This window comes from Nipponia nippon, unplaced genomic scaffold (genome assembly GCF_047370975.1).
Source record: "Nipponia nippon isolate SJK-2023a ecotype South Korea unplaced genomic scaffold, ASM4737097v1 scaffold_6, whole genome shotgun sequence".
Classification (NCBI taxonomy): domain Eukaryota; kingdom Metazoa; phylum Chordata; class Aves; order Pelecaniformes; family Threskiornithidae; genus Nipponia; species Nipponia nippon.
The window spans coordinates 50,552,785-50,570,388 of record NW_028262380.1 but is presented as its reverse complement, the minus strand read 5'-3'; the positions used below and the strand labels follow the sequence as shown (position 1 = coordinate 50,570,388).

The 17,604-nt window shown below is 47.3% G+C and overlaps 2 protein-coding genes across 13 annotated transcripts in view; one reads left to right on the top strand and one right to left on the bottom strand.

The window, feature by feature from the left end:
- Window positions 1–7,217, top strand: part of FAM13A (family with sequence similarity 13 member A) — a 133,567-nt gene extending 126,350 nt beyond the window's left edge. For all 8 annotated transcript variants that reach the window (XM_087738114.1, XM_087738113.1, XM_087738112.1 and 5 more), the window contains 3 exons: window positions 2,267–2,463; window positions 3,052–3,153; window positions 4,189–7,217. In XM_087738114.1, coding sequence (XP_087594240.1) covers window positions 2,267–2,463; window positions 3,052–3,153; window positions 4,189–4,315 — 426 coding nt within the window. In that variant the 3' untranslated portion in view covers window positions 4,316–7,217. The remainder of the gene's footprint in view (window positions 1–2,266; window positions 2,464–3,051; window positions 3,154–4,188) is intronic.
- A 238-nt stretch (window positions 7,218–7,455) lies between these two features.
- Window positions 7,456–17,604, bottom strand: part of HERC3 (HECT and RLD domain containing E3 ubiquitin protein ligase 3) — a 56,004-nt gene continuing 45,855 nt past the window's right edge. For 4 of the 5 annotated variants that reach the window (XR_015700194.1, XR_015700193.1, XR_015700195.1 and 1 more), the window contains exons 23-26: window positions 15,684–15,867; window positions 14,843–14,945; window positions 10,183–13,000; window positions 7,456–8,579 (exon numbers count right to left, since the gene is read on the bottom strand). Coding sequence is in view for 1 of the 5 variants with exons in the window: in XM_087738109.1 (XP_087594235.1) it covers window positions 12,792–13,000; window positions 14,843–14,945; window positions 15,684–15,867 (496 nt within the window). In the remaining 4 variants the exon portion in view is untranslated. Of the gene's footprint in view, window positions 8,580–9,730; window positions 13,001–14,842; window positions 14,946–15,683; window positions 15,868–17,604 lie in introns of those variants that run through there. The other variant, XM_087738109.1, reaches the window with a different exon arrangement.

Genomic DNA, 17,604 nt, shown 5'->3' with positions numbered 1-17,604 from the left:
TTCCCATGTGACACTTGTTTAAAGCGAAGGCCTTAGATGGCCTTTTCCATTTGAGTTCTCGCTAAGAATCCTTTTAATTCCCTCCTTCATTTTAAACAGCAAAATGCTTTAAGAGGTCTTGTGACAGCCAGATGTAGTGTTTTGGCACTGAGGTCTAAACAAGTTGAATTTCTACACTTTCTTTTCCTCCCATGGGTTTCCATTGGCAGGAGGCTCGCTCCCGAGCTCTGGGCCAGAGTAATCCTTGCTGGCCTGGGCAGCGCGCTGGTGAGACCGGGCTCATGGGCGTCTATGGGGAAGAGACTGCTGCCAGATTTACAGATTCAAGTTACACCTTGCATCTATCCTCAGGAGCAGTTTGTCACACTGCTTATGAAAATTGTCCCTTTCCTTTCTCTCCAGAAGGGGAATCCAGAAGCAACTTGCTCTCCCAGGAAAGGACGTGGGAGCTCCTCCTTTGGTGCCAGAGAGATTCCCCTAAAATAAAGCATACCATTATTACTGCTTAGATTGACTTAGCAAATCCTCCTCCGTGCTGCAGCAGGATTGGCGTTCTCCTGCTTCAGTCCTAGTTGCCCTTACCTGGCAGGGCAGGACAGCATGCGTGGGGACTGGTAAATGGCAGTGAGCGATGGTCTCCCTTCCCCAGCCCAGCCTCAAGTTGTTTGCAGGGTTTAAGGACAATATGTGACTGCTGTTTTATGCCTTCTGTTTAAGCTATATAATTTACATCTGGAGAAACGGTCTTACCTAATCATATGCTAAATATTGCTTTAACTTTCACAAGTTCCCTGCAGATTTTCCTGAGATGTTTTCAGACTTCTCTGTATCTTTTATTATTATGATTACTCAAAACTTGTCTCCAGCTAATCTTTTTTTTTTTTTCATCCTCAGGCCTCCATCTTGGTTGTAATTCTCAGCCTGTGGCTTTGCATTGCATTTTCATGGCCTAGAGCTTTAACGTAAAAAGAAAACTCTGGTCAAACTCTGATTTCATGTAAATGTATGCATTTATAAATCATTGACTTCGAGAGTTTAATGGGACTATGCCAGGTCCTAGTGTTACTTTCTCCCCTTTTGCTTGAAATGTGGGAGCAATCTCGTAGGAATAATTGAACTATTCACAAGGAATCGCATGAAAAAAAGTAGAGCAAATGGCTTCTTTTGATCCCAGTGCAACAATGTATTTTTGCATATACTTGAAGACTTCAGTGATACTAGCCCTCAAAAGCTTTTAAAGATATGCATGTGCTTAGATCCTTCCTAGCTAGGGTTACATGGTTGTAAAATAAATATATATACACATACATACACATTTAAGAGACTTACTGTCCATGCTGGCATTTATTACCTTCCTCTAATGTTCATGCCTCATTCCTTATATTAAGGTTTGAATATTGCCTTCTAGAAATGTCTCTGCAAGTAAGAGAAAACCGGGCCCTGTTCCCTGAAAATCCCAATGATTTCTGGACAGTGTCGCAGGACAAGCTCTACATTTGAGAACGTTATGAATTAGCAAATACCAAGTTCAGCAGAGACTTCCAAATCTTATGCCTATAAATCTTGCAAAAAATTTGAACGCAACCAATTCATCTGTGTATTTTGGGGAAATTGCACTCGGCAGAGTGTTTCCACTCCAGTTTTTAGTGTATTCCAGCTAAATGGTACAGGGCTGATGTCAGGAACATGTTAGCAACAGCAGTCCTCTTGCAGTCAATCATATCCCGCATTTGCGCCGTTGAAAGACTGATCTGAGCTCATTGATATCACTGTACAAGCATTTGAGGCCTTAAATTCAGCCATTAGAGAGAGCTGTTGAGCTGCATCTATTGAGAGAACATTTTGCATTTTAACCTGGCAATCTGTGTGCTGCCAGGTGTATTTGCAGGAAAAGGTAGAGGATGGTGGGTGTGCTTTACGCAGTGTGCATAATGGCTGTAAGTGTTTTTATTTACGTCAGAATACATAAATTAAACAAAGCAACAGGTTGCTAAGAACCCACGGTATTTTTTCACTCAGTTTTGTTGCCTTGGGTCTCATTAACCAGTCTGAGTTGGTGGTCGCAGTTTCTCTGACATGCTTTGGGTATAAGGTGTCTTACTGGTGGTCTTCTGGTGTCCTGTATTGCTTAGCAACTAAAGGGCTTGCTCTGTCTATCCACTTGTCATATCTGTTCCCCAGTGCATGTGGTGAAAGGAGGTACCTGTTTCTGAGAAAGGAAGCAGTAACATATTCTGTTACGGGCGTGCTCTGTCCTTCTCTGTAGGAGGAAGAGGAGGGGTCCGAGGAGGACAGCAACGTGAAGCCAGATTTCACAATTACCATGAAAACAGATTTCAACGTGCGTAGCTTCTTGGATCAGCTAGAAGATGATGCTGACGGCTTTGTTTCCCCGGTGGATGATAAGATGCCATCTAGGAGCAATCAGGATATGGGGCTTTCAAATCTCCATGAAGCATCCATGTATGTTGAATTCACAGGCAACGTCAAAAAGTTATTTCTTGCTAAGATAGCATTTTATTTGTCAGAAAAGTGCGTAGATTTTTTTTTCCAATTATGATCCGAGTCAGAAGTTTTTGCGCTTTATTTTTAAATGCAATAGGCACTCATATGAAAGGGTTTGAGAAGGTTTTGTACAAGGTTTTTACAAGGTTTTTCAGGTTTTGTAGAGGTCAAGTTGAATTAGCTTTGCTAGTTTCAAGCACATAAGTCTGGCGTAGGTCATAGCCGTAAGTCGTGACCATTGAATCTTAATCCTGTAAAAGTCACCAAAACCAGACCCATCTTCAGCAAGTAAGTTTCATAGAAGTTAGTGGTGAATTGTGAAATGCACACTTGATCTCCTTAGAGGCTTCAGCTTAAGCGTATGATCGTTTTGCTGAACTAAATTCAGAGAGCCTTTTGTTGCAATAACATCAGTTTGCCAGAGCTGCTTGCAGGAGCAGCTCCATTGCTTGGCATACATACGACCATACATTTGTAGATTTACTGTATGTTTCCTGTTATAATTGTGTACATATGTATAATCTTCTTTATATTTAAACCCAACAGCCCTGAACTCTTAGAGCAGCTCCAAGAAGTCAGGGAAGAGAAAAAGCGAATCAGGAAAAAATTGAGAGACTTTGAAGATAATTTTTTCCGACAAAATGGAAGGTAATAATTTCTCAGCCGTCTCTCTGTCCTTCAACTATTTTTAATCTGTTTGGCATCTACAAAGACTTCCAAATATGGCAAGTTACCTGAACTCACTATTACATATTTCTTCATCATCATCATCATCAGTATTTTACCCACAGTCGTTACAGTTGTCCATTAAAATTAAATAGTTCCTGCCCCTCCACCCCCGCCAAAGAACTTCAGGAACCACAGCCTTCTTGGAAACTTTGTCTTAGGACAAGCAGCGGGAAGCGAAAGTACAGATTGTGAAAATCTAGCTGCCTCTAGCACAGCTGACAGGAACGATGGAAAAGTTTCCTAGCGATAGAATAATTGGGGTTTTTTTCCTAATGATGTATGTCTAGATTTCTGTCCTATTCTTGCTTGTCTGTGAGGTATTTAGATACTAGTTTAACAAGCATTTCTGCTTTAGTGTAGCTGGGTTTATTGTTTTCAGAAAATGTCCTTCATTAATGAGCTGATAGAATGTTTCAATATATTTATATACTTGAATTATCTTGTTAGTTTCTTGCCACCAGCGGTCATCCTTAGAGGTTCTTGTAGAATCGCTGAAAACTTAGAAGTTTCATGTAGCTAAAAGAAATGTGATCAGGTGTCATCTTCCTTTTTACAAATGTGCCTGTTCATGTAAGTGATGTAGTGCCAAGCTGGGCGAAGCTGTATTTTATTTTGCCGTGCTAGCAGGCTGACGTTCAGATGTCTCCTGTAATGTTTTTCAATTGTCATGTAGAGGCTGGCAATTTCAGAGAAGTAGGGCATGCTTCAAATAAGGCTTTGAACTTGGAACCATGGGATTGTGTTCAGCCTCCATATGCAAGCATCCCACGCTTTGTTGGAGCAGTTTGTTTGCCTCTCTTCCCCCTCCCCAAGGATAAATGTTTTGGTTTTGTTCCCTGATGGGGAGTGGAGGAGAGGAGCTGCTTTGTAGGTCTTGTTGGGGGACGGAGGGAGGCTGCTGAGGGAAGATGTCCTGTTACAGAAATCCTCATGATCCGCTTTCGCTCCCACTAGGAACGTGCAGAAAGACGACCGCACTCCTATGGCTGAAGAATACAATGAATACAAGCAGATTAAGGCCAAGCTGAGGCTGCTGGAGGTCCTGATCAGTAAAAGAGATATTAGTTCCAAGATCATGTAAAGGAGGAGATTGCTTTTGCCAGTAAACGAAGAGGAGAGAGCACCAAATGGACACATGCATGAAGTGGATGCAGCGGGAGCTGGCTGGGGAGAGCTGAGGAGCTCCCTGGGAACTGAAGGGCCATTCCCACAGGCGGGAGGGGGAGGAAAAGTAGCTTTCCATCACTCTCTACACTTGCTGTTGCCCACTCTTTCTCCAGGCCTGATGCCCAAAATGGAGTTTGCCAGCATAGGAGACATGACGCCGCGCTCAGTGACTTCACTGAAGGGATCCTTCTGTTTCGATTTGCTTTACAGATCCTGTAATATTTAGAATATCAAAGCCAGCCATGCTATTCTTTTTTCCGAGGATATCATAGCAAGAGGCAAAGTAGGATGAATAGTGATTAAATCATCAAATAGCTTCTACTTTAGTTTTAACAAAGTGCCCTGACTGATCTCATGTGAAGGCACAGGTCAGATAGCACCAAGACTGTTCTCTTGTAGCTGCAGTAAAGATTTGCTCAGACTTTTGACCTGGCTGTTTGGAGTCAGTCCAGCATCTTCTGTTGCTCTCGCTAAATGCTGTAAGAATTTCCCGGTCGTCACCCAGAGCTGGTGTGAGTTACGGTTTTGCCTAGGCTTGAGTTGGGTGTGTTTCCCATTTTTTTGATGGCCAATTCGACTGAAGTAGAAGAAAGTACTTGCATCTCTTTGGGATAGCAAAGAAAATGAGCCGCGCAGCAAGGTTCTTGCCAGCTTGTTCCACTTGGAAGGTGATACTGTAACATTATGACTGTGTTTAGGCAACTGGGAGGAAAAGAGGTTTTAAAAGCTTTAAGTCAGAATCCCTTGGGATCTTGGTAGCTGATCGGTTAAACATCTGGTGTCAAGTATCTGGAAGATATCTGGAAGACCCACCCCATTAGTATGTGTGCTTCATCATCTGATACAGACGTCGGAGTCCAAGGTGAACAGTCCGTGTGGGTGTCGTACACGCTTGCTAGCCTAAATTTTGTTCTTTTCTGTACACCGTCAATCAGACTATGTGGGCTGCAGCAATGACACTGTGGTGGTGGCAACAGAGGATGGTCTTTTCTTCCTGGTGTGCATTGGTGGTATAGCAGCACAGAGGATACTGCAGGGTACGGAAAGCCTAGAGCTGTGCTCTGCCTGTAGAAAGGGCCCGTGTCTCAGGTGCAGGTTTTGACAATTCAACGTTTTCAAATTCATTTATGACTTTCAGAAAAGAAAGTCCTGGGACACCTGATTCAGGTGCTCGTGTCAGACAAATGCTGCCTGAAGGAGTGAAAGGCAGCGAGTTCAGGAACGCACCAAGTAGCTGAGGGCTCGCAGTTCTGCAGCCCTGGGCCACCTGGGCTCGCTCGCCCACTCGAGGCTTGCATGCACCACCTCTCTCTGCCCCAAGCTGGGGCTCAACCCTGGTGTCCCAGAGAGAGCATTTCTGGAGTGCTTTCTTTTGCGTTGATCCCCAGGGAGCTAACGTGCAGACGCCAAATGGCTGAGATCAAACGCAGTGCCAGTTGTCGTAGGCAGGCCTCACGCAGGTCACGCCGGAGGAGGCGGGAAGAGGACCCCCAGAAAAGCTTCTCCCCCTTTCTTCTTTATATGAGCAAGTGGGCTTACAAATAGATATATTTGGGTTGTGGTGCTTAGACTTACCCCCTTCCACTTGCTGTATGCACTACGTTAATTCTTGCCAAAACTGATGCTGAGGGTGTTTTGGTCTCTTCAGGATCCCATAAACACACCAAAAGGCAACCTTCTCCCAGTGGGTTTGCACATGCCCATTACTAGTCTGGATGGGTAAGGCAGTGATGTGTGTTAGTTAGTGAACGCGCTTAGGAGGGCGACTCCCAGGTTGGGTTGGTTTTGGTTTTTTTGTTTGTTTGTTTACTGATTGCAGAATTGCCCTTTCTATATAAAATCAGTGAAGACTGAATTTTGTATTTCCAAAGGGTCTGGAGGGCTTGCGTGCTGACCTGGGGCTTGGCTTTTCAGAGATGCTGAGTTTCCATCACTTGAGAGATGTGGGGCTCTGCCTCTGCAAAACTGATCCTTTGAGCGTGTTAACTGGGCTGACAGATGGGCTCAAAAACTGCTTTTGAAGACGTTTGACTGGAAGGGAAGCCTGAGCAGGGTAAAACCCTGTCTGAACACAGGGCAGCCCAGGAAAAGAGAGCTGTGCCTTTATCCTTCAGCCTGCTCTTAGGGGCTCTTCCTCTCGGAGTCCACAGTCAGCTCTCCCTGGTTGTTTTAGATATAGCCGCTGAGCCAAACTGGCTGCGGTGTCACTCTGCTGGTAGAAGTGTGAGATGAGAAAGGATGTTGGGTTACAAAGAAGTCCTTAGCGCTGGCTTAGTTTGGTATTGTTCAGGCCCAGTGCAGCAAGGCAAAAGTATGCGTGGTGAGCATGTGCCTCCAGCTGCTCTGCATTTGGGATTTTGCTGAATTACGATGGACTAAAGCTTGGGTGCTTTGCTGTATCTGGGCCTGGACATCTTTATATGGACAGGAGAAGCAGTTTCTGCCCTTTCTTCATAGTCATACGTTTTTCCAGTGGGCCAAGGCTTCCCAGGAGTATGTTTTCTCTGCTTATTTTTAAAAGCCTGTTTGCACTGTGTACTGATAAATTATCTGTTTTGCTGGGTGTTGCCCCTGACAAATCTTGATAAATGATACGTAGGGAACAGTCCATTTTATTTTTTAAACTGATGAGATTGTAGCATTTTCTGATGCTTAGTTACCGCTGTTTACATGGTATATTGCTAGAATTTCAGATAGTTTATATGAAATGTAAGTACGATTATGCACTTTAGAGAGTTTATATTTTTGAACTTTGAAAGCTAAAAGTAACAAAACCTGTTAACTGAGATTGTACATTAAAAGGAAAAAAAAACACATGCCTAGCCATCTCTCTTTTAAAACTGTTCAAGTCTTTCCCTGTGGCAAAAAAAAAAAAAAAAAAAAAAAAAAACAAAAAAAAAACAAACCACCAAACAAACCATCATCCACCTAGTTGCGAAGGGAACTGCTAGGAAAGATCATCATAGAGAAGTAGTGAATTTTAATATTCCAGTCCTGGAAAGACAGGTACAAATGCTCAGCTTTCTGTCCGGGGTTTGCAGATGCTGCGACTCCCCTCTCCCAGGCCTGCACAGGAGGAGGGCTCCAAGACCTGAGCACTAAAATGTTGTCTTTGTATCTCCCACGGATGATTTGACTTCCCACTAACCACCAATAGCCAGAAATGATGTTCGCCCCGCCACACTCCTCTCAGTCAATCCAAGCAACATCTGTGCGTTTTGTTTGATGATTTGTCTATGCCAACATCAATGGCTGTTGACTGGAGAACATGAAATAAAAGATTATGTTTTTAAAAGGTGTGAAGTACTGTACAAAAATCTACTTTATGTGATATAAATAAGCTGTTAGTACAAGACAACCTGTTTCCAGACTGTCTGCTGTAGGATGGCAGTGCGGTCTGTTGGGCTTCCCAGCCTCTGGGGCCGTTTCAGACGCATGTCTGTCTGTTACCACATTGTGGTACAATAAATCTTTGCAGTTTATTTAAATGATGACGATGACCGGGTTGTGGACAAAATAAGATTGCAAGAGTTAAAGATAGAGGAAAAACTTGTCATTCTTACAAGTTGCATTTGGTTTTATTCTGTTTACTCCTGAGTAAACAGGCAAATAATGGATGTTTATGTTAAAGGCAGTGAAATTAAAGCATCTTATCTTTTAATCATTCTGCTAAGACATCAATTGTTATTCCTGGTAGGTGCAAGTTTCAGAGGGTAAGCGCGTGCTGCTGGACGTCCTCCAGCCTGAGGTGCTTCCTGCGTCCTCTTTGGAGATGTTTGCAAATCGGTGATTCACCGGCACTTGAAATGAGCTGACGAGGCTGGAGCCAGGCTGGAGCCTGCGACCGTCCCCTCGATGCCTGGTGGCGAAGCTCTCCCTGTTCCGAAGCTCCCCCTGTTCGCGGGGCCGTGCCAGCCGCTGGCCCAGTGCCGGGTCGGCAGGGTCATCCCGGGGCTGCCGAGTTGCCCTTGCCACCGGTGGCCCTTGCTGGCTGGTGGCAACTGCGCAGAAGCACAGCTGCCAGGGGCTGGGCACCCCACCTGGGTTTTGTCACGCACGAGACCAGCTGGTGCTTGGTGTACGGGGTGCGGAGTTGTACTTCAGCTTGTTCTTCAGCTTACTTTGGCTTCACTGTTTCTGTTTCCCAGCTCTTGGGGATGGGATCCGAGGGTTTCTGGCTGTTGGGGAGGGAATTTGGGTCTAGGCTTGTTTCTCTAAGCCAAGGCATAGGAGGGGATTTGCTTGCTCATGTGCAGATGGGGACGTTAATTTTATATTTGAAAGCTGGAACAAGTGGTGACCCTCTAGGGTGGGATAACTTGGTGGAAATGGTGGCTCACTTCCTTCCTATCTCTGGACGCTGCCATATTCCTGAAGGGCAAAGAGACCCTTATCCCAGTGGGTGCACTTACTTACAATGTGCCCGCCAGTTTGGCAGAGGACGCTGATTCCAGCAATATCCCCTGCATCTGTTGTTACAAAAAGCACAGTTAGCACCCGGAGCATCAGCAGAACCGGAGCGAAACCTGGGCCGTGCGCCTGTTGCGTGCCTCGTGGGCTGGGCTGCCCTCACTGTTGTGCACTGGGCAGTGCTGCTGTTCACTCGCCCTTGGGAAACACTGTGCACGGAGCCTGGCCCCGCAGCTGCTGGAGTTAACAGCCGTCTCTTTACTGCCTGCAGCAGGAGGACAACCCTTGGTACGCACGCGGTAGGCATGCCGGTGCTCGCCAGGGCGCCGCTCTTCCAGACCCTTCGCTGTGCATTTTGCGATACTGGTCTGACTGCAAAATTTATGTGTAGAGAGAGAAATCTCACCCTACAGCTGAGTCACCTAAATCCCTCGCTCAGGCCTCTGAAGAGTAGCTGCTTTTCGTATTTGCTGCCGCTGTGGTCCGTGCTTCGGAGGGGGTGAGCTGTATTAATGCTAAATGTAATGACATTCTGGTAAACAGGGTCTGGGGGGGGTTCAGGGGCTGAGGAGAGCTGTTTCTGCACAGGATTTCCCTTGCAAACGTTTAAACAATGCATAAAACAACTCTTCTCCCACCATAAAATGGGTAACTTGAGAGTGCAACTACTGAAAAAGCAAGGGAGCTTATGCTCCGTAGGCGCAGTGGGTGAAATCCTGGCCCTGCGGAAAGCAAGCGTTGCTGTTGGTTTTGCAACAGTGCTCAACTACACTTCAGCATTTCTTTTTTTTAAGAAAGGAGTAATGAAGAAGTGAGTCCAGCCTCAGGTGGCTGTGATGAACTCCTCCTCTTTCTTGCCACTTTTGGGGAAAAAAAAAAGGGGGGGGGGGGCGACACTGAAATTGTCACTGAGCCAAAAATAAATTTTGCACTGGTTTCAATACCTGGGAAAGTACAAAGTAACCCATGGTCAGTAGAAGGGGAATAAGTGGGGCAGTGTGTGCCCGGTGTATCATAGCAGCGTGATTACTTTTGCCAATGGCCATATCAGAGAGAGGCAACAAGCAGCGATGCAAAATGAGAGCGAGCCAGGACAACGGCTAAGCAGGGTTTCCTACTCTCCTGCCCTTTCTCCTTCAGGGGCTACTAAGGTACAGTTGCCGTTGCCCATCACGGCGTGCAGTGTCGAAGGCCCTTTGCCTGGGGTGTGAGACACACAAATTGGCTCCGTGAGTCCAACCGCGACCAGCCCGCCTCCACCCCGTGCATCTTGGTGCCCCACGTTAAGAAGATTCATGGAAAACTTGCCCTTGGAGATGGGAGTGGATCGACGTCTCCAGCTATTGAGGGGGGCAGGTGAGTCTCACCAACCTGTACGGTCACTCGCAGCACGGCCTGTTGGACACTTGCTGGACCTTGGATGTTCAGGGTGAGCCTTGTGCTCTGGACACCTGCACGCAGTGGTGAACCATCTCCTAGTATATGGATATGTCTATACACCAAACAAGATATATTTATGCCAATAACTTGGTGTATATCGAACAGCTGAGTTGGTTGGAGTGCAGAAGCCACTGGGGGTGCTTTGTGCCTGACTGAAAAAAATTAATACTATTAATCATTTTTTTCGGACTGCATTTGCTGTATAAAAGCAACTCGACAACTGTCATGCAGCCAGTGTATTCCACAGCTAATGAAGCCTTAGCAAATATGGGCTTGGGTCTGTGTTTACATGATTTATGTAAGCAAGTTTAATTTGAATCTACAGTGTCTTTTTTAACATAAACATTAAGCAGAGGAAGGGTGCAGGGTATTGCAGGGCTGCCACAGCCTCGCTGCCTCCAGCACCCAGCTGGGGCACCAGGCACCTCGGGGTGCTGGGACCACGGGGGACACGGGGACGTTGCCCCCAGGGTCCTGCCTACACCTGCGGGGCTGTGGGGCCGGGCAGGAGAGGGCACTGGCTCGAGAAGCCTTGGTGGCCTTCAGTGCCGTGAGGAAAGGCACCGCTACACGCAGCCTGCCAGGTGGGAGGAAGGGAGGAGAAAGAGCAGGGATGCAGGGATGAAGGGATAGGGATGGGTAGACTCGGTCTGGTCTCAATTCCCAGCTCTTCCACAGAGGACTTGCCTGACTTGGGCTGAGCCAGGACGGGCAGATAAAACTGGTCCCGCTCTGCCTGTGGAGACAGCAAGTCCCCTGGGGCGGGGGCTGTGTCCTGCCTTGCTCTCATTTAGCACCCAGCGACAAGGGGCCGGGCTGGGCTGGGCTGGGGCGCTCACCAGCAGCAGGGCCCCGGCAGGGGTAAGCAGTGCCCGTCGTCCAGACGCTCAGAGGCACGGTGGGGCCCGCGGGAGAGGCGGCGGAGCAGCCCCTCCTTTGCCTCCTGACACAAAGGCAGCCATTTGTCAGAATTAAACATCAAATTTATTGCATAATACTGTACTATGTACACACACATCGAAAATAAACATTTGATATAATTGTATATTTGTCTTCAATGCTGCATTAGAAAGAAGCTGGAGGGCTCTCAGTGTAGCCCACAGCTTGTCTTAAAAAAAACCCAGAAGCCTAAAACCTTTTGTTACGAGGTGCAAAGTTCAATACCGGATATTGAACATGGTGCATAAATACTATATCCTAATAACAAGTCAATGTCAAAACCACCCTAGGCTTAAAATGAGATTTACATCAAGACCCGAAAAATGGGGGGGGGGGGGGGGGGAAATCATTCAAACTTCATTTAATGGCGGGGTGAGACTGGGGGAAAGAGGATAAAGGCTCTCCAATCTTACAGGATAGATTTAGGTAATGACTTTGCCTACTCCAGTGCTAATGTACATTTCCAGTCTAATTCATAGAGATTGTCTTTTAGGGCCCCCTAGCAAACACAACTGTGAAGTGAAAGGGCTCCTCTCAAACAGCAAAACAGCAAAAATAAAACCAATCTCCAAACAGAGGGTTATCACTCAAATGCCGATCTCATGCTTATCGCTTTGCTCTGACCCGATGAGACTGGAGAGCTTGTACTCACCTCATACGCTCCCACACCCACACGCATTCACACACGAGTGACTCCTCTGGAGAAAGGCAGCAGTGGCAAAAGCAGCCACCTCACCTTTTATTGGAATAACAGGTCTCTTCGGATGGAAAAACAGGGCTCGGCGAAGCCCACCCGTCTAACTTGCAGACTCGCCAAGATAGCAACACAACACAGGAGAGATGCAATTTGAGAAACCCGTTATTATAGGTAGGGTTTGTCCTTCCACAAGCCTGAACACAAACCCCGCTCCAGAGGCGTCTGACGCTCCTTTAAAAAGACGCTGCTTGGAAACAAAATTCAAGACAAGTGAGGAAAAACAAGCCAACCCCCCCAAACCGCCATATTCTCCATGAGACACCCTGGTGCAAAAAGACAGAGTATCACTAATACGCCGCCCTGGGGGTCACAAATGACGTCCCAGCCCAGTACCATCCGCCAAGGACCAAAGAGGGGATATTTCCATTCAAAGCAAGCAAGAACCAGCTTGCATTTAAAAAGGGAGGAAAAAAAGGGTGGGGGGAAATCACAGCTTTTCAAAAAGGAGATCACTATTTCATCCTCAATTTCCACCATGGCCTAAATGCAAGGAACATCAAAATATTTAAACTGGACTAAAAGGAGAGGTAAGGGTGTGTGTAGGGGCAATAAAAGCAAACTACAAGGTATTGCCAGGAGGGCAGTGGTGTCAAGTTGGAGGGGAAACAACAAAAATGCCCACTGAACTGATTTTGTTCAGTAGATGAGAAAATTCAAAGCAATAGCCTCTCCCTGCTGAAGCCCCACAAAACACTGGCAGCATCAGGCCGAGACTGCATCATCTCAATCTGTTATTATTAATTATATTTTCCCCCAAAATGTTCTGATCCATTCCCTTAAAAAATAAAGCCAAGCCCATCGTTCTCTTCCTCCGTACCAAAGCGTCTCTGCCTCTCCCACATGGTCAAGCTAAGCTAAAGCCTTCGTAGTGATCGATGGCTTGCACCAGCCGGGCGCTGAGGATCTCCTTGCTGCTGTACTTGGGCAGGTCCAGGAGGTTGTAGCAGGTGTGGGCCACGGGCAGGTACTGCTCCCCGCTGGCAGTGGACTGGATGACGATGCGCAGGCTGGACATGCCGTAGATGGGAATGCGGTCGCTGCCCGTCAGAAACACTAGGAGAAGCAGAGGGAAGGTTGGAGAGTTCGGGCAGGTGACCTCGCACCAAGGGCTGCACCTGAAGGCAAACTCCATCCCCACCTGCGCGGCGGGACCCTGCCTGGAGGGGCCAAAACACTGACTGAACGCCACGAAGGGCATGGCTGGCCTCGCAGGGGAGGTGCAGGAGAGCACAGGCAAGAAGCAAGGCTGTTGCTGGGTGCGCAGATGAGTAAATAAAGCAGCCCCGTGGCTCCCTCTTCCCTTAAAAGCTCCCTCTTACAGGGGAGTTACCCACAAACGCCTCTGCTGTGAACTGGGATTCCCGGGACCCTCTCTACACAGCTGCTAACTTCAGCACGCAAGTTTTGGCCAAGCCATTTTTCAAACTCAAACACATGGGACAACTAGCTGACTGCTCATTTCTTTGGGGAAAAAAACCCACACATAAAAACACTGGCCTTTATCTTTCCAGCAGTCACAGAACCCCAGAGCGGCTGAGGTTGAAGGGACTTCCGGAGGTCCTCTAGGCCAACCACCCCGCCCAGGACTGCATCCCGCTTTTGAGTATCTCCAAGGATGGAGACTCCACAACCTCTCTGGGCAACTGCGCCAGTGCTCAGTCACCCTCACGGGGAAAAAGTGTTTCCTGATGTTCAGAAGGAACCCGCCGTGTTTCAGTTTGTGCCCATTGCCTCTGGTCCTTTCACTGGGCACCACCGAAAAGAGCCTGGCTACATCCTCTTTGCACCCTCCATTCAAGTAATTATATACACTGACGAAGTCCTCTGTGAGCCTTCTCTGCTCCAGGCTGAACAGTCCCAGCTCTCACAGCCTTTCCTCATAGAAGGGATGCTCCAGTCCCCCAGTCACCTTAGCAGCCCTTTTCTGGTCTCTCTCCAGTATGTCCATGTCTCTCTCGTACATGAGGGAGTCCAGAACTGGTCACAGCACTCCAGGTAGAGGGGAAAGATCACCCGCCTTGACCTGCTGGCAACACCCCTCATCATGGAACCCAGGATGCCACTCACCTCCCTTTGCAGCAGGGGCACATTGTTGGTTCATGGTCAACTTGGTGTCCACCAGGACTCCCAAGGGAGCAAAAGTTGCTGGCTGTAGCAACAAACTCAGAACCACCTGCCCTTAAAACCATGTATTTCTCCTCATCTCCCCTTTTGTCCCCAAATAAAGTGACCCCCACAGAGCAGCTCAGATCTGTGGGTGGCTGGGACACTTGAAGCAACACGTGCACACACACGGATGTGCACTTCCCAAGGCCACTTCTGCAGGGGATTTCCTCTCCTTCTCAGCATGCCACCCACCACACTAGCACAATGAGACCACCGTCAGGAAGGGAGGTATCTGCTACCCAGTCACACTAATACGTGGTCTCATTTTCCTGTCATATTATACACTAGCTTCTCCGCTCAGCTGGCACCCTACAACTGCCCTGTTGCCCTTAAGAAGAGTGCTGCAATGCCTGCAAGCTCAGCTTGCAGAAGAAGGAACCAGATTAAGTCTGGGCACTGGGGACTGCTACGAATTCACCTCCTGGCAATGTGAACGGATGGATACTGCGCTCCCTTGTGAGAGACCGCGTTGGATCTTGCACGGCAGATATCTCCCAGTGATTTTGAGGGTAAAAATGAACACAAAATAAAAAAAAAAGTGACGGAGAAAACGGATTATCTGACTAGCAGATAACTCAGGGGGTAGCCATTCATCTTCTAGCCCTTAATGCAATGTGCCATAACCCTAGAGCTCTGCATACACTCCCACCTGAGTCTTCAATTTCAGGAGACACTCCCACCTGAGTCTTCAATTTCAGGAGACACTCTGCATCACTGCAAGATACTTACAGAGAAATTTCTTCTTCTTTTCCAAGGGAAATGCATGAAAGGTTTCCCAAAACATTCTCACAGTTGGGTGTGTCGCAGTGTAGTCTCCCTTATAGACAGCGCTCTATTAAAAACCAAAAAGGCACATCATTTCATCTGGCACTAGAAAGCAAAGACTAAGCAGAAATCAGATACTTCTGGTATCTGACATCAGATCAATGTCTGACAGCTATGAAACGGAGCACAGGATGGGTCATGGGCAATAGCATGGCTCAAAGACCCAGCAAAGGGTTGTCCTAGCAATATGTGGAAGGCAGGCATCAGGCTTCTAGCTATTCAGCTAACTACACGTGTCGTGAGGAATCCTGGAGTACCTGTTCACAGGTTGGACTCCTGAACAGGATCATGTGTTCTGCATTGCAAGGCCACTTTCACTGCTGAGGCTGAGACAGAGCAAGTAACTTGCTGATCTATGCATTTTGAAAAGATACCACTCCTACTTTGTGTCCAGACTCCCCTTTGAACTCTTGGCTGTGTACTTTTTGCCCTTGTGCAGTGGACTGAGTTTTACTATAGGTGAAGATCCTGACTTTGTCTCTTCCCTTCAGTCTTAGGTTTCATCCCTAAAAACAGCAGATGGAAGTCCTTCTCCCCTGTCCTTTCTCATCCTGAATTTCCTCCCTGAGCTTTACCAGTAGCAGGACAGCCCAGTAAGAAACTTTTTGTGTGAATGATGGCAAGGTGTACAAGGACATCCGTGGCTCATCACACCTCATGTCCCGGGCTAGTGCCCACCTCATACAACTGCACAATCATGGTACTTGTGAAAAAGAAGAAAAATAGGACAAGAGGGAAGCTTTACCTCCTCCAGTTCCTCCCAGTTGTAGTTACTGTTTCCAACTATCATGGCCCTGAGCTCTGTGGGCTGGAAGAGTTCCAGGACTTTCCCACCACACACTTTCAGGAAGCCAGTGGAAAAGGCCGTGTACCACTCATGGATGGAGAGGTTGAAGATGTAATTTACGTAGGCTTCAACAAATTCTTCCCTAGTGCATTGGGAGAGAGCAGGCAAAGGAAAGCACTTTTAATCATATGCCTGAGCAGCAGCACTGCTAAGTTCTCCTGGTTTTGCCTGTAATGCGTCTTGCAAACATGAGTCTCCAACAGGTTCAACCCACTGCCCTCCTCTCACTGAGCTGAGTCACTGCAACATGGACAAAGTATTAGGCAGCAAGTACCACCATGTGTCTGCTTATTCCCCGGCAGTGGCAGCATGGGGGCGTCCCCCAGCAGCCCAGGCTCTATACTACCAATAAACCCACCCAGTGGCCTTGCATCCAGTTGCCCACAGGGCCAGGAGGTAGCCAGGGTGACACCAAGCGCTGGGGAGGTGTCAGGAACAGAGCCCTCTTCCCCGTGGAAGCCATGCCTGCACAGAGGTTGTGTTAAGCAAATATCAGGATTCATTCAGCAGAGGAACACGTCCACCCCCCAGCCCAGCTCCTGCAACCCTACGTTTAGTAAGTCCGGGAAATAACCTATGGCTCTGCTCAGTCCGCAGGTGCCCAGTTACTCAGCACAGGGCTCTGTGCCCACCTGCAATGCCCTCGGACTGCCCGGCTGCTGTCAGCCAGCGCTCTGCTGGGGAGAGGGAGCCAAATCAGACAGTGCCCAGAAGACGCCCACTGCCAAAACCAAGAGCCTCACAGAGCCCTAGCTGGGTACACGGTGAATTTTCAGAGGCAGCTGCTGCTGACTCAGTCCCCAACGAGTCTTGCCAGTGGTTCAGCACTTTCAAAGCCAAAGCTGTAGCCTAGAGGCAGACTGAGGAAATCCTGCTCTGAAAAGTCTTGATCTGAAACTGTACAGCCAATTCCCTCCCTCCTGGTCCCAAAGAGAAAGCAACTGAAAGCAATCAAGAAACACCCCTCACTACAGAGCAAGAAAATAGTCTTAGGAAACCTCCTCTTCAGCCTTCACTCTCTGGTTAAATAAATACAGGACTTGTGCATTTGGAGTACGTGGCAAAGAGAATGACTCCTCTCAGAATGACAACCCTGTTTTGCTTCAAGGGTTCCCAAGAACAGCATTAAAATAAAAACACCATTCTGTAGTCATTGGCAAGAAACTTGCGGCAGGGCCTGGCCAAACCCTGTCTCTGGATTTTGTTGGGAGGTTAAGCATCTTTATTCTACTCTCTCTTTCCTATTCTCAAAGCACTGTGATCTGAGTGCAACACTAGAATTTTATTTGTGCAATGACTTAAAACATTTCCCCTGACTTTTTTTTTTATCGGCCCCTGACGATAATGCACCAGCCACTGTCACAAACTGGGACATGAAACTATTCTCTGTGGGTGGAGGTGTCGTTTTTGCCTGACATTCGAGAACAGCTCACACCTGCACTCAGAGGATAAGCAGATCAGGGAACACCACAGAATCCGATATCTCAATCTCTAGCTGAGGAGGTCACAATGGAAAGAAAAATTTTGACCTTTTGGTGGAGGAATTCTCAATGCATGCTATGTAAAAGCAGCGAGGGATGGGTGAGAAAGTAAAAAAGAAAAATAAGGAAGCAGACTGACAAATATGAAAACTTGGAATAAGAAATCATATAGCGAAGGGGGAGTTATTTTCCAGTGCATTTGTTTTATTGTCATTTTCCTGATAGTCACCTGAGCATTAGGGAAATCCAAGCTGATTAAGCACTTAACTGTTGCTTAATACCTCTCTGGCTGTTACGGTCATGAACCCTTTATCAAGAACATTTTATGTTGTGACATG